General features: G+C 34.7%; 1 protein-coding gene across 1 annotated transcript; it reads right to left on the reverse strand.

Moving 5' to 3' along the window:
• Nucleotides 1-878: 878 nt before the first annotated feature.
• On the reverse strand, nucleotides 879-11,074 carry LOC123564130 (synaptotagmin-17-like). Its single transcript, XM_045357475.2, has 4 exons — nucleotides 10,899-11,074; nucleotides 7,689-8,579; nucleotides 3,725-3,845; nucleotides 879-2,823 (listed from the first exon to the last, which is right to left on the reverse strand). Exons 1-4 carry the CDS (start codon nucleotides 10,908-10,910, stop codon nucleotides 2,471-2,473), a joined length of 1,377 nt encoding a protein of 458 aa, XP_045213410.1. The 5' UTR covers nucleotides 10,911-11,074; the 3' UTR covers nucleotides 879-2,470.
• Nucleotides 11,075-13,189: the final 2,115 nt, after the last annotated feature.

Here is a 13,189-nt window from a genome sequence, read left to right on the forward strand (position 1 = left end):
CGTGGGTTTTGGCGTGTGCTTCATGAACACCAAATTCATGTTTATACATTGAATTTTGCTGCTGTCTACATCCTTAGTGTAAACTGCAACTCTGTGGACACATGAACCGTAACTGTTGTCCATCCGATTTTCTTTCACCGTTTTCCTAGATATTGACCTATTTAACCTTGCGTAGCAGATGCCAGTTTTCGGACTTTTCTTAAACTCTTCCTTAAATTCAGCACAAATCGCCTACTCACAGAGACTTTAAAGAAATAAAGCATATCCAAATGTAGTAAATATGTACAATGTACTTGTGGCATTTCTTAAAATCAATGTCTGCCTTTTATAAGACTGTAGTCTATACAAAGTTGATAGTGAAACTTAGGTCCGCGAAATTATGGGCCAATTTTCGACAATAATACCATATTTGGCCTGGTGGCTAATAAGCGCAGAGTCTTACATACAAACCTCTCCCTTACCTGTTCTGCATAACTGTTCAACGGATAACTTTTTCAGTACTCTTTGCTCAGTAAGGTCACTGTTGTTTTGACATTATGAAGTAGAGCTAGCAGTCGATATTTTCAGTTTCGCATTTGACTTCAGAATGATTTTTGTTAAGGTCAGCTAAATGCTTGTCAGAAGTTGAAGCACAAAGTCAGCATTACATATTATTTCAAAGGGATACAGGACTTTGGTTTTGAGAACTACCTTAATTTTAAAATTTTGACCTCGCAAATTCGCATCTAAAGCTTGAATCTACCAACCGTTGAGCTACCTTCTGGAAAATTGGTATATCACTGTATAATACCGTTCTCCATTTTGGTCGAATATTGGAATGTTCAAGTAATTTCGTCCATCCATTTAGTAACTAAAGGTTCAATGATTTAACACAAAAAGAAGTTTATCAAAATTTATTTTTATTCCTTTCAGTATCAGATTATTTCGGGAAAAAATAAATATCGGAACGCAGGATCACAGACAGATCAACTTATGGTAAGAACGTCATATATATAGACTGTGCAAATTCATTTGTCGTTTTTTTTTCGGCAACATGTTAAACAGCGACAAGCCTGTGCTTTCTTGTTTCTACAAGTATATTCAATCATTTCAAGGCGACGTTTACAATGGAATTTCATTTACATATTCAGAATCAGCTTTGTGAATATACAATAAGCCGTTCCAAAGAAAACGAAGCATGTCCCATTTATCTTAACTGTGTTATTAATACAAGGTGATAGTTGCCAGACGTTGTGTCGCGTGGTCATTGAATGTACATCTTTCTGATTAAAGGTTAGGGTTAGTTTTAACCTTGATTTGATAGGGTACATTCAATGCGTGTGTACGTTCAATGTGTGTTAATTATAGCGCCGGCCATTTTGTATCAATAAACTATAAGTAATTTAAACAGAATTTAAATTTTACGACAAATCAGTTTGCACGATCCGTAAAACATGTCTTAGAGTACAAAAATTAATATATTTATATACACTTTATATACACTTATCATATAAATATAAAAATATACATGCCGGTTTCACACCAGCTTCATTAGCTGTTTAGCTGTTACATTTGACGCAAACACGTCCTACTTATTTAAACAGTAATGTCTTTAAAACGACTGACACATCAATAGATTCTTGCCAAAATCCAAGACTTTTGCTATCATGTCAGGTAAGACATTTATACGACCTGACAGCCAAGATGTTTATGTCAATTTCATCCATCATTCGATGTCAAACTCTAATTAAAGAATTTACCAAAATGACGTCATTTCCGTGAAGCTCTGTCTCGGTATTTCATGTAAGTTACAAAGCCTCTTTCACAATCGAGCTTATAAATCGAGCTTTTATAATTCTATCATTAATTAAAGTCAAACCAGACATCGAATTCGAGGATACACAAACTGCCAATGAATGGCATTTTGGAGAGGCGTTTCCTCGGCAACTATACATTTCCATATCAGTATTCCGAAATAAAGTATATTTTGTCAAAAACATAAAACACAACTGGGAGACATTTATACAAGACTGCATGAACATCTTAATGGTGGTATTTTCAAAAACATCTTTTCAAATATGATTTGTAAAACATGTATAATACTATTTACATAAGTTATTCTGAATAAAAAAAACAATGCAATATACAAAAATAAACTCAACATTACCTCTATGTTTTGTACTACATGTATAAATGAACTGAATCAAAGTAGCACATATAACAGAACTTTGGCAAAATACATGGGGTCAGATCGAATTAATATTCGGCCTTTGACTATAAACACTGTACAATTCACAACCGGTATCTTTTTTTAGTTTGACAGTATTATGTACATTGATCATCTTCCTCCTCGCAAACTTCATAGCCTTATTAGGCTCGAACCTACTTCCTGTCCAACTCTCCTCCTTTTAAGTATGTTTAGCCTCCAAAATGCATGGGCAGTATCAAATATCTTTTAGCAGCGGGGAAAAAAGTGTGTTTTTTTTCAAAATCATGGCACTGCAATAGAGGCTGGTGAAACCTGGTCGCATTCTTGTCGAGTGCGCATTGAATGCCACTGCGCAACCGGAACTCGGTGGGACTGGAGCATGCGCGTCCAATGGTTTGATTCGTGTGGCCCAGTAGAATATTTCCCAAGGACAATACGACCAACGAAATCATCTTTGCTTTTCGAATTGTAGTCCCAAATAGTAATGACGAGACTGGAGGTATCCAGCTGCTGGGGTGTAATGTTAAAACTGATTGATTCATTAAATACTGGGTCCAAAGTGTTCTTCTTGAAAGTGGTCTTTCTTGTTTTGACTGGTTTCTCGAAGTGGACCAGTGTCACCTTTACGAACGGATCTGCAAAAGATAAAACAATATATTACTCATTTTGTTATCAATTATTGGGGTTTCTCGGGATTTATATCAGAACACATCTACATTATGATTGTCTATAACTTTGGTATTTTTAAGACTCCACTTAACATCTGGACAATGTTATTCACTAGTCACTGAGAAAATCAATTGGGTTGGCTTGAAAAATAAAACTAAATATTCAAAGAAGACACTAAAATTACTGTCCTTTTTTATACTACATATGACGCAATTTCTAACTACACGTTTATTTTCTAATAATGTTCAAACGTGCTTCAGCCGTACTGTACGTTGTTATTACCATGAAATGTTTTGAACCTAAATGCTAGAAATATTTTCGAGAATTTATATGATACCAAAAAAAAAAACACTGAAATATTTAGGTTGTGGTAGATATTGTTTCTGTATTACGACAGATAAATGTGTCCTAAGTGTCCCTGGTGGCAACTCGAAAGTTCATATCCCTATAGTTTTGTTGTAATTTGTTAATAAAAGTCATAGATTACGAACACCCACGTAAACAGTATCGAATACCGTATAACAAACTTTACGTCATATTCCAGAAATTAGTCCATCGTCGCCATGCAGCCATGTTCTAAAATGCTTCAAGTTTTCATTTTCAGAATTTATTGGTTTCTATTTTGTAATATTACTTTTTCATTTTCCATTTTACCTTCATATAGAAGACCGAATGTATTGTTTTAATGTTCATAAAACCATACCTTATACATAAATGTACTGTAATAAACAGCTCACATATGATTCACCCGTACATAGATCTAGATATTTTGATCTCACACTGATTCAAACAAATGTCTTTCTTTTCTCAAGCAGTTATTATTTATAAAGGCAGCAGGAAAAGCACGATAATTTCGGAACTATTTACCTGAACCTCCAATTATGTCCGTCTGTAACAGCTGTTTTGCCTTAATGACATCAATGTTCAGGCGTCCCGCACTTGGAAGGTAGTTAAGTGACAACAGCAGCTCTCCGAGATCATGTCGATCCTGAAATAGGAGAGTTAAAAATGTATGGATGGTGTAATAACTACGGAAGAGCATTAGTGCCGGGTGCATTTTATTTATTAGCTCGAAATTTCGAGATACTAACTCAAAATTTCGGGTTACTAACTCGAAATTTCGAGTTAATAAATAGTTAATAAATAACATACACTTGGCACTAATGCTCTGCCGTATATAGCAGAGCCAGGCGAGATCATGTCAAGCCTAAAACAGAAGAAATAAAAGAGATATGGAAGGTGTTTTTTACAGAGCATTTTTGATATTTTCTTGCGTCATAACCCAATGGCATTGTTCAGGTGTGTACAATGATATAAAGTTATTGAAAATTTGTACCGACTGAATGGTAATTGTTCAAACTGTTATCACAAATTTTAAATTTTCATGAAGCACACGGTATAAGAAAAAAATGCGTGATCTTAGGATAAATTATTTCAGATCCATTAACCAAGACTTTAAAATCATTCAAGAAGAAAAGTAAAACATTAAACGGTAATATGAGATACTTTCTATGTTTGTTAACACCGAGAAAAGTAAAACGCTGGAATATTGCGAGTTTGTTTTATTGATATATCTATTTTCGGACCATAGTTCTATTAGGCTTGGCTGCAGAAGTTGACCCTTTTAATGCAAAATGCAAGTGTTTTCATCTTCAAAAGTTAGCCGTTAATTCTAAGATATCAATTAAATGGTTAGTTTTAAGACCATTTGCAACCCCTAGTGACCTCTACTCGGAACGTTTCAGATACCATGTGCAGCAGTGTCACAGTAGATCAAGTAGAAAAAAAACGGAATAGATTGGTCTATCAAAAACATATGCTTAACCACATGTAACCAGAAATCGATTTCCTTATTTGTAGCTGGTGACAAAAGTGAATTGACAGCTACTAGGTTGACCTTTCAAGAGGAAATTGACAGTTGTAGGCTGATTTGACGCGTATCATGTTTTCAGGCATAAAATGTTCGTCACACATTGCGTAAGTAACATATATATATACCAATGAGCAAGAAACTAAGACAATGTTAACATTCTGATATCACTTACATTGTTTATAAATGACTTTAAAGTTATTACTTTATTTGTTTTGCTGTTCGTTTTTTTTAATCCCCCCCAACGAGGTTTAATAGCGTTTGGTTGGGTGTATGAACGGTTACATGGTACATAAGAAAAATATAGCTTATTCTTGCTGATATTCCTAAATCTATAGATCTGATAAATCATAGTCACGAGAACAAGTTCACAAAGTACATTTAATTTTGTTTGTATTCGTAAATCCGAAATCTCTACTAGTCATTAATCGTACAATACGACTTTGCTGATGTAAAGTGCAGGTCATCAGGAATTGGTTTATCAGCCAAGGCATCAGCCGAGGCAGCGAGTTCCCGCACTCACTGAACTAAACAGCTAATGTTGTTTGTTAACAACATGTGTCCTCATAAATTGAGAAGATGGCTGTCTCCGGGTCATTCGCAGACAATCATGCGTTCTCAAGGTAGCCATGCGTTAACCAAATGTGACAATACAAAAGGCATTGTCAACAGAATGTTTGCCAAGACTTCAGTGAATGAAATATTACTTTGATTAATTAAAGTGACGATCATGTGTTTCCGCCATATCCTTCATAGCCAACAATATTCCAGACAAACGCAACAACCTTCTAATGTTTTCTACAATCTAAACGATGTCTGCATCTTATGTTTTTTTACCATTAATCACAGGGAGTAGGATAATGTAATTTTAATAACGTAGCTTTGACCTTTGCTGTTCATTGCTTCCAGTACTTTGATGCTATCTGTTTTACTATATCCGCACAAAGGTTGTTGCCAATGATATGCTATTTCACATTCATCGCAACGTGCTTGTATCACATTTCTAAGTTCTTAACTTTTTTTGCGTTTGTAGTTATGACTGACTATACATTTGTAATTACGCTGTTTTAAATGAAAATTTCATATGTTATTGGGAAACGTCTGGTTGAGGAAATAAACTTTCCAACAGAATTTTTTTAAACAAACTGATCGCAACAGACTTTATATGGGCGCACTTAGTGTATTGCACTGCCAAGGGAGGTAACTACAGGTATATATTGGGACACTTAGACAGAAATTTCGAAGTTTTTTTTTTTTTTGCAGCTTTTATTCAATCTTTGTATAAAGTATGTGTGTAAATATGCCTACAGACAAGATTTTGTATATTTGTACTGACTTATATTGCAAATATAATCGATTTTACTAATCTGTTGAACTTTCTGTATTGAATATTAATTAGACAAAATAGTATATGCGTAAATAAAATACGTCATGACTCTTTATTGGACTGGAGGTAAAGTTACTATGAACTATTTTCTTTCTTCTGTCGAAACCAATTTCCCGCAATGTTTATTTTGTTTAAAATCATGTCATGAACTGCTGCACCCGGCTAAGCCAGTCAAAGATACCCCTATCGAATTAAAAAAAAAAACAAAAAAAACAACAACAACAGCAACAAATCTCCTTGAAAATAAATCACAAAATTATGAAGTTTATATGCAGCCACTGTACCAGACGTGAAGTTATTTGCCAAATCATTTGTATAGCTGACGCCTCAAGGTTTATGTGACAGCAAAGGAAATTGGTCATTATGGGACAAATCGATCTTGCTGGATATTTCTCCCGTTCAGCCAACTTGTCATTGAGATCTGTGTCTATTTTTGGAAACTTGTGATTTTCTTTTCCAATGCCGGGCTGGTGTGTCATTTAAAATTCTGACAGCGTCTTAAAATGAATGCCAGTGTTAATATCCGGTCAGCTTCACGATTTTTTCCACTGGATATTTTTTCTCTGGCCAACTGGCTATTGTATTATCACGTAAATAATGTAAGTGAATTGTCAACTAGACACGACATGAAAAATCTGTTACACTACTAAAGCTAAATCAATAGTTGAACCAGACCGGTTGAAAACTCTTCTAGGCAAACACCAGAGTCTTACAATGTGATAAAGTTGACCGCTGCCTATGACATGATAACGTATACATTGTACTTTTGTTTCATCCACCCTTAAGTTAAGCCTTTAAGTTGACTGAAACTGTACCCGTGTGACTTATAAAACACACAAAAAACAACTACAATGTATGTGACATGTATAGATTTTATGTCAACGATGTATGAGTACAAGAAATTATTTCATTCTATCTTCGATTAAGGTACTTCTGTGTGTTTGATAACCCCAAAGTAACGGCGTAACGTCATTTATCCGGATAACATAGAATAAAGCCTAGACCAGGTATACAAACTCGAAAATCAATCTACGAATGATTGGCAGTTTCTGAACGACAATGTAGCTGTCATTCTAGAGATGAAATAAAATAATCAAAATGCTAATAATTATGTGAAATAATTTCAATGATTTCTTTAAGTCAGGTTAAAGAATTCGGATCTCTGTCTTCACGAAGTAAGCGAACGGACCTATACATTTTATTTACCCATATGATAGATAATACATTTATTTACGATAATTATTGTGAAACGTTTAACTCTACGTCATTAAATTGTTCTATTCACGAAAACATCGCTAAATTCGCGACTTTCCCATAGACTCCCATGATAAAAACAAAGTAATTAGTCTAGCGAAAATTCAAGCATACAACCACCTCTTCCTTTTGCCTGCTTTTCTTAGTATTTTCTGAAATTTTAACAAAATGAGGTTTAGTTGTAGAATTTTCATTGCGAACGTGCTTAAGTATTATACACGACAGCATATTTAAAATCAAATTACTGTGTACACTATTTGGACTTCCGTTGAGACCCTTAGGCACTTGTTTTAGAAACTATGAAATATGAAAGTACTTACTGTAATACAAGGTGACAGAGGTTTCCATGTATGTATGCCCTTCACGAGATTCAGTCCCTCGAGTGGGAAATGCACCTGTCCGATGTTACAATGACGGGAGTACTTATCAAAGTCTTTAATCAAAATCTCTAGAGTTCTTTCCCCTACCTCTTTAAACGGAATCTCGAACATAAAATATTCGCTCCATGTCGGTTCCTGAGTCTTGCGCTGTACAGAGGTTTGGTGGGAGTTTTTAGAGTCAGGAATAAGTGACACTCGACAATATGGATTTGAATGTGCCATATCTTGTTTGTTTTCATCTAGGCAGTACGGTGGGGGCAGTTCTTTCGCTTCAATGATTTTCACAACCAAAATGTTTGTTGATACCTCGTACTGGAGTCCAAAATGGATTTGTCCAAGCTGATATTTGGACAATTTTTCTTCATCTGTCATACATATTTGCCTGTTTACCTTCTCAGTCTCATAAAGATCTTTTTGAAAGTTTTCTATTGTTATTTCAGTTTCGCTTGGTAACCGGCGGCGGCCTTGCTTCGGTTGTATTGCCTCTTTGTTCGCCGCCCAAAACTCAATCGGTTTCATATCAATTATTGGAGTCGTCGTCGGTTTTCGATAATCAAAAGAAAACTGACTCGCCGAAGTAGCCGATGATACGGAATCGGTACGGGACACACTGTCGGATTCTGAACGCTCGCGAACGCTTTTCGGGGTAGATGATTCGTTGGTGGAGCTCGTGGAATCAAGCCGGGAAACAGAATCACGGAATGAATGCTGAATGTCGGACTTCGTAATTTTCTTCACATGCGGGGTTGTGTCCTCCCGGCAACAGTCACAGCAACCGTAGTCGCAGCACGCCAGGGACCAGACATTCTCCAAAATCTTCTTGGCTGTATTCTGAAATATAAAAATAATTTGTAGGCAAAAAGAATAGTACCAGTTTTTCTTGTTTGCTTAAACGATGGCATTTTATGCTAAAAATACTCGGCAAAATAAATCGGGAATGCACAAACTTAAAATATATAGGTAAAAGGATACGCGCTATACACATACTTTTCCAGCTTTTAATATCTCGTAAGTGAATTTTCCAATCATGAAGATATTTCTAAAACATTATTACAACCAACCATCTTTTAGAGGGTAACAATTGTACAGTTCTTCATGTATTAAGCCGTTCAGCTGGCTTATGGAGGGCCAGTGGCTCTACCCAGGTGCCCGCTCGTGATGAATAATGCCCGGGGGTACCTGGGGTTTTCCTCTACCATCAAAAGCTGGAAAAGTCGCTAAATGTCCTATAGTTGTCTCGGTGTGAAACTCTTCCAAACAAAAATACGTAATAATGATATTTAACCTGCCTTTTGTATACAGACCAGTTAACCTTAAAGAAATAATTCCAAGATATATATTTTCGGTAATTGTGTGATAAACTGTATTATAAAACGAAAATATATCTATAAATAGATAAAACTAAACAAAATGGCCATAAATATCACCGATCTCCTACATATGACTTTTTTTATCTCATTATAAGCCAGTGCGTTTTATAAATGATCTTTTTGCTGCACAATAGCTTACACCTGTGTCGTTTTTATTTAGTAGTATACATTTGCTAGAACAGTTCTAATTCTGGGCTAGTTAGTACTATAAGTGATAAATAACGTAGGTGTAGGGTTTATGGAGGTCACATCAAGTCCGTATTATTTAAAAGGGAAGGATTAAATGAAGATTTCGTTGATGTTAACGAACCTTCCCAGTTCCCGGCAAAAAGGTGAAATGGATAATTAAGACAACAGGTAGACACAGGCATAGACAACTCGTGATCACGCATCATGAACTAAAGCTTCTTTTTGAAAACTTTGTTGTCCATTATATATACGGATTTCCAGATAGAATACACGACCAAAATCTTAAGTCGGCACTTTTCAAGCAACTTTACAGTCTTGCAGGTATGAAAAACATCAGGACCACGCCTTGTCATGCTTTGGGCAACGGAATTTTGAGAGGTTCAACCAGACATTGCTCAAGATGCGTGTTACCCTAGAGGAGCATCAAAGTTCGTGAAAAGAAATAAAAAACATCAAAAGTTCTTCACACAAAACAACAATAAAACTGACTGCGTCATAGACCTAGATAGTTTGACATTTAGAGCACTCCTAAGGTCAGTGGTATTCTGTGCACCACAAAGACTCTCACAGATTCCAATCAGGTTTCTTGTGGCAATTTAATCTGATTTTATCGGACAATGATCCATAGCAATGACTTATCCTGTAGCTACCTCAAGTCCGCTATTTTATTCCGGATTTCCACAGAACGGCTATACAACAATATCTGTTGTTCAGCAACCAATCGATACGGTTGTTATTCAGTGTCGCATCATACTATTGATTTAAGTCAGATAATAAAATAAAATATCAAAACACCGACTTAGAGAAATTGACATCGATTTTAAAGTAAGAAATATCAAGCGGTCATCTGTTGCTAGGCAAACTACGCTTTCAATATGCACAAAGATCAGTGGAATTGAGCGAAATTGAATGCCATATGGCGACATTTCATTTTTAAAGAGCATACATGATTGACAAGTTCGCTTAACGCAAATGATATGTGGGGGAATATTCAGCAAAGTAACGGTTACTTTACGCCATGATACGTATATTCTAATAAAGATTTCTTGTGAAAACTGACCGTTTCTAACCAAAGGCACATATAAAATGCACTTTTAATAAAGTGATAATACGCCTATTAATTATTCGGATCGATTAGCTCCCAGACCAGTAAATAGTGCGATTACATTACGGCTAACTTCTAGGAACATGTTCTATTACAAGTTGCATAAAACTCAATCAATATGGGTCTACATAATATGTTTCTATGTGTGTCATTTAATTATATATATTATATAAGTATACATTTTACAATTTATTTTTCCATTTGCACACCCAAACGCATTCTCTGGCAGTACATATAACCTTTTAAAATATGATGAAAATTTAATTCATTTAATCTAATGTCTGTTTTATGTTTGAAAAACAACCGATTTATTAAACATGTATAATTATATTTTCCGAAAAAAAAAGGAAATGTTCTTTCAAAAATATATCATTTACAAAAGAATCTGATAAATTAAGTCTTATAATAAATATAAAATATCAATATATGATATATATTTATGAATGATATGTAATTAAGAATAGAGGAAAATAATTAAAATCTTACCGTCAACAACATCTTGTATTGTCCACTAGAGCGCGCACTGATTGGGGACAGAATCTGTTGCCTCCGCTATTGATTTAGCCTGTAACAAACACTTGAAGAATCTCTACAGTAGAGCAGAGAGAATAAAGCTTGCATCGATAACCTATGACGGTCATTCAGGGGTATTTCTGCACTGTGGAACATTAATGAAATGAACATTTAATATATAGAATACATTAACCAATGATTTTTGCGCTCCAGGTTTTCTTCCAGGTAGTTTTATAAAACCATGTTTCTGCGGGTTGATATACCGCAATTTTCTGTAGTCAGATAACTTTAACCACAAATCTGGTTAGTGAAGCAGATTTGTGTTTTTTTATCTTTATTGTGTGTCGTTGGAATTTGAGATTGTCGTAAAAGCATAAGATATAATGGAAATGCAATAACTGTATTCATTCTTTTAAAGGCGTACGCTAGAATTCCCTGTATTATGAGATGGGCGAAAATTTTCCCAATAAAAGAATTTCTTTAAACTTTGGATATTGAAGGACAATCATCTAAGAAATAAATGCAATAAAAATCATAGGTCACCGGATTCGAAAAAGAGTTATCTGCCCTTGAAAACGTCATTTTTGGGGGAAATGCCGTTTTCAAGGGCAGATAACTCTTTCGATACCGGTGACTTATGATTTTTATTGCATTTTTTGTTTCTTAGATGATTGTCCTTCAATATCCAAAGTTTGAAGAAACTCTGTTATTGGGAAAATTTTCACACCTAATTCTAGCATACGTCCTTAAATGTAATTACATGGAAATATTAGACATACTTTATATATTTAAAAGGCCCGAAGTCAATGTCATAGCCTCTCCTCTCCTCGACCCAGTTTTAACTTAAGGTGAAGGTCGATTTTTAGCATGTTCATTTTCGAAAATGTCGTCTTAAATGCTCTATTTGAAGTAGTATTTAGAGCTATAAAGCATTGAATTTCCAGTTCAAAATTGTGTTGATCTGTTTGTCGTCATTAGTTCATTTGCAAAGAAGAACAGGATCTATAACAAGACGGAAATCAAAGAAAATGCGCTTTCTTGTCCGGGCCGAACTATACCTTGTATAAATGTCTGTCACAACATGTAGAGTGCAGTATTCAGATCTTCAAGGAGATAAAGGTTCTTAGATATTTAGCCAGAATTATATCACGTGTGGCGTGCAATGTATAGGTCTACAAGCTCCGGGAAGGTCAGAAGGGACTAAAAGGGTCTTAAAATATTGCACTTCCTTGTCCAAGGCGTAACTTTTTTTTATCTTTAATGTGATTTTAATTTTCCTTTAACTCCGTTTGAGTTCTTATCACATTAGTGTGTTAAACAGGTGGAGGAGGTGCAAAAGGCTCACACAGTCAGAGGAATCTTGACAAGAAACTGCTCAGCTCTGAGCAGTAACACCTCAGCAGGAATACAGTTATGATTACTCTACAGACCCTTTGATTTAATATACCGTGACAGTTAGCTGGTGGTCAGCAATCTGAGGGATAGAGTGGGGCTGACAAGAATTACAAACACAAAGCAGAAGCTAAACAATGCTAAAGAAGACCTATGGGCATAATTTATACATCAGCATAGCAACAATTATCTCATGGTTTCTTTATTTGAAGATTGATTTTGCATATACAGTTATTGCTAATAAATGATTCTGATGCTTAAAAATAGGGTGTCAAGATCAAAGTATAATTTTAAATTATCATTCTAAATTTTGTTATATTTTAATTTCATTTTTTTTTTCAATGTCAAATATAGGAAAAACATTGCTAACAATCAAAGGCCCTAAATAGTTATAGTTTTTAATTATAATATGTAGAGTCTCTGTAACAAAATATATACTGATATCAAATACATTTGAATAGGCATAATGAGAAGGATGTACATGTCTTATTACATGTATAACGTCAGACGGGAATGAAATGAATTTGGTGTTTTTGAGTCTCCTGGTCGACATTAATTTAAACATTCTGACCTCAAACACAATAAAAAAACGGCTTTTCATGTTTTAAGAATAAATAACAATGATAATTAAAAGTATGTTTTAAATTTAGCCAACACAAAACACAATTTTTTTTCTATATTCAACTGTAGAATTAATGATCATGATTTCTTAAAAATTTTATTCGAACCTTTTGAAGCTTTAACTCTTACAAATGTACCTTGCTAAGTTTCTACAATATAAACTTGTCCATCTTTCAATTTGGACAGTACCATTTATAGTTTATAGGGGTATTAATTGAAAACTTACTGACTGAATTGCAAACATTGCAGAT

Source organism: Mercenaria mercenaria, chromosome 2 (assembly GCF_021730395.1).
Source record: "Mercenaria mercenaria strain notata chromosome 2, MADL_Memer_1, whole genome shotgun sequence".
Taxonomy (NCBI): domain Eukaryota; kingdom Metazoa; phylum Mollusca; class Bivalvia; order Venerida; family Veneridae; genus Mercenaria; species Mercenaria mercenaria.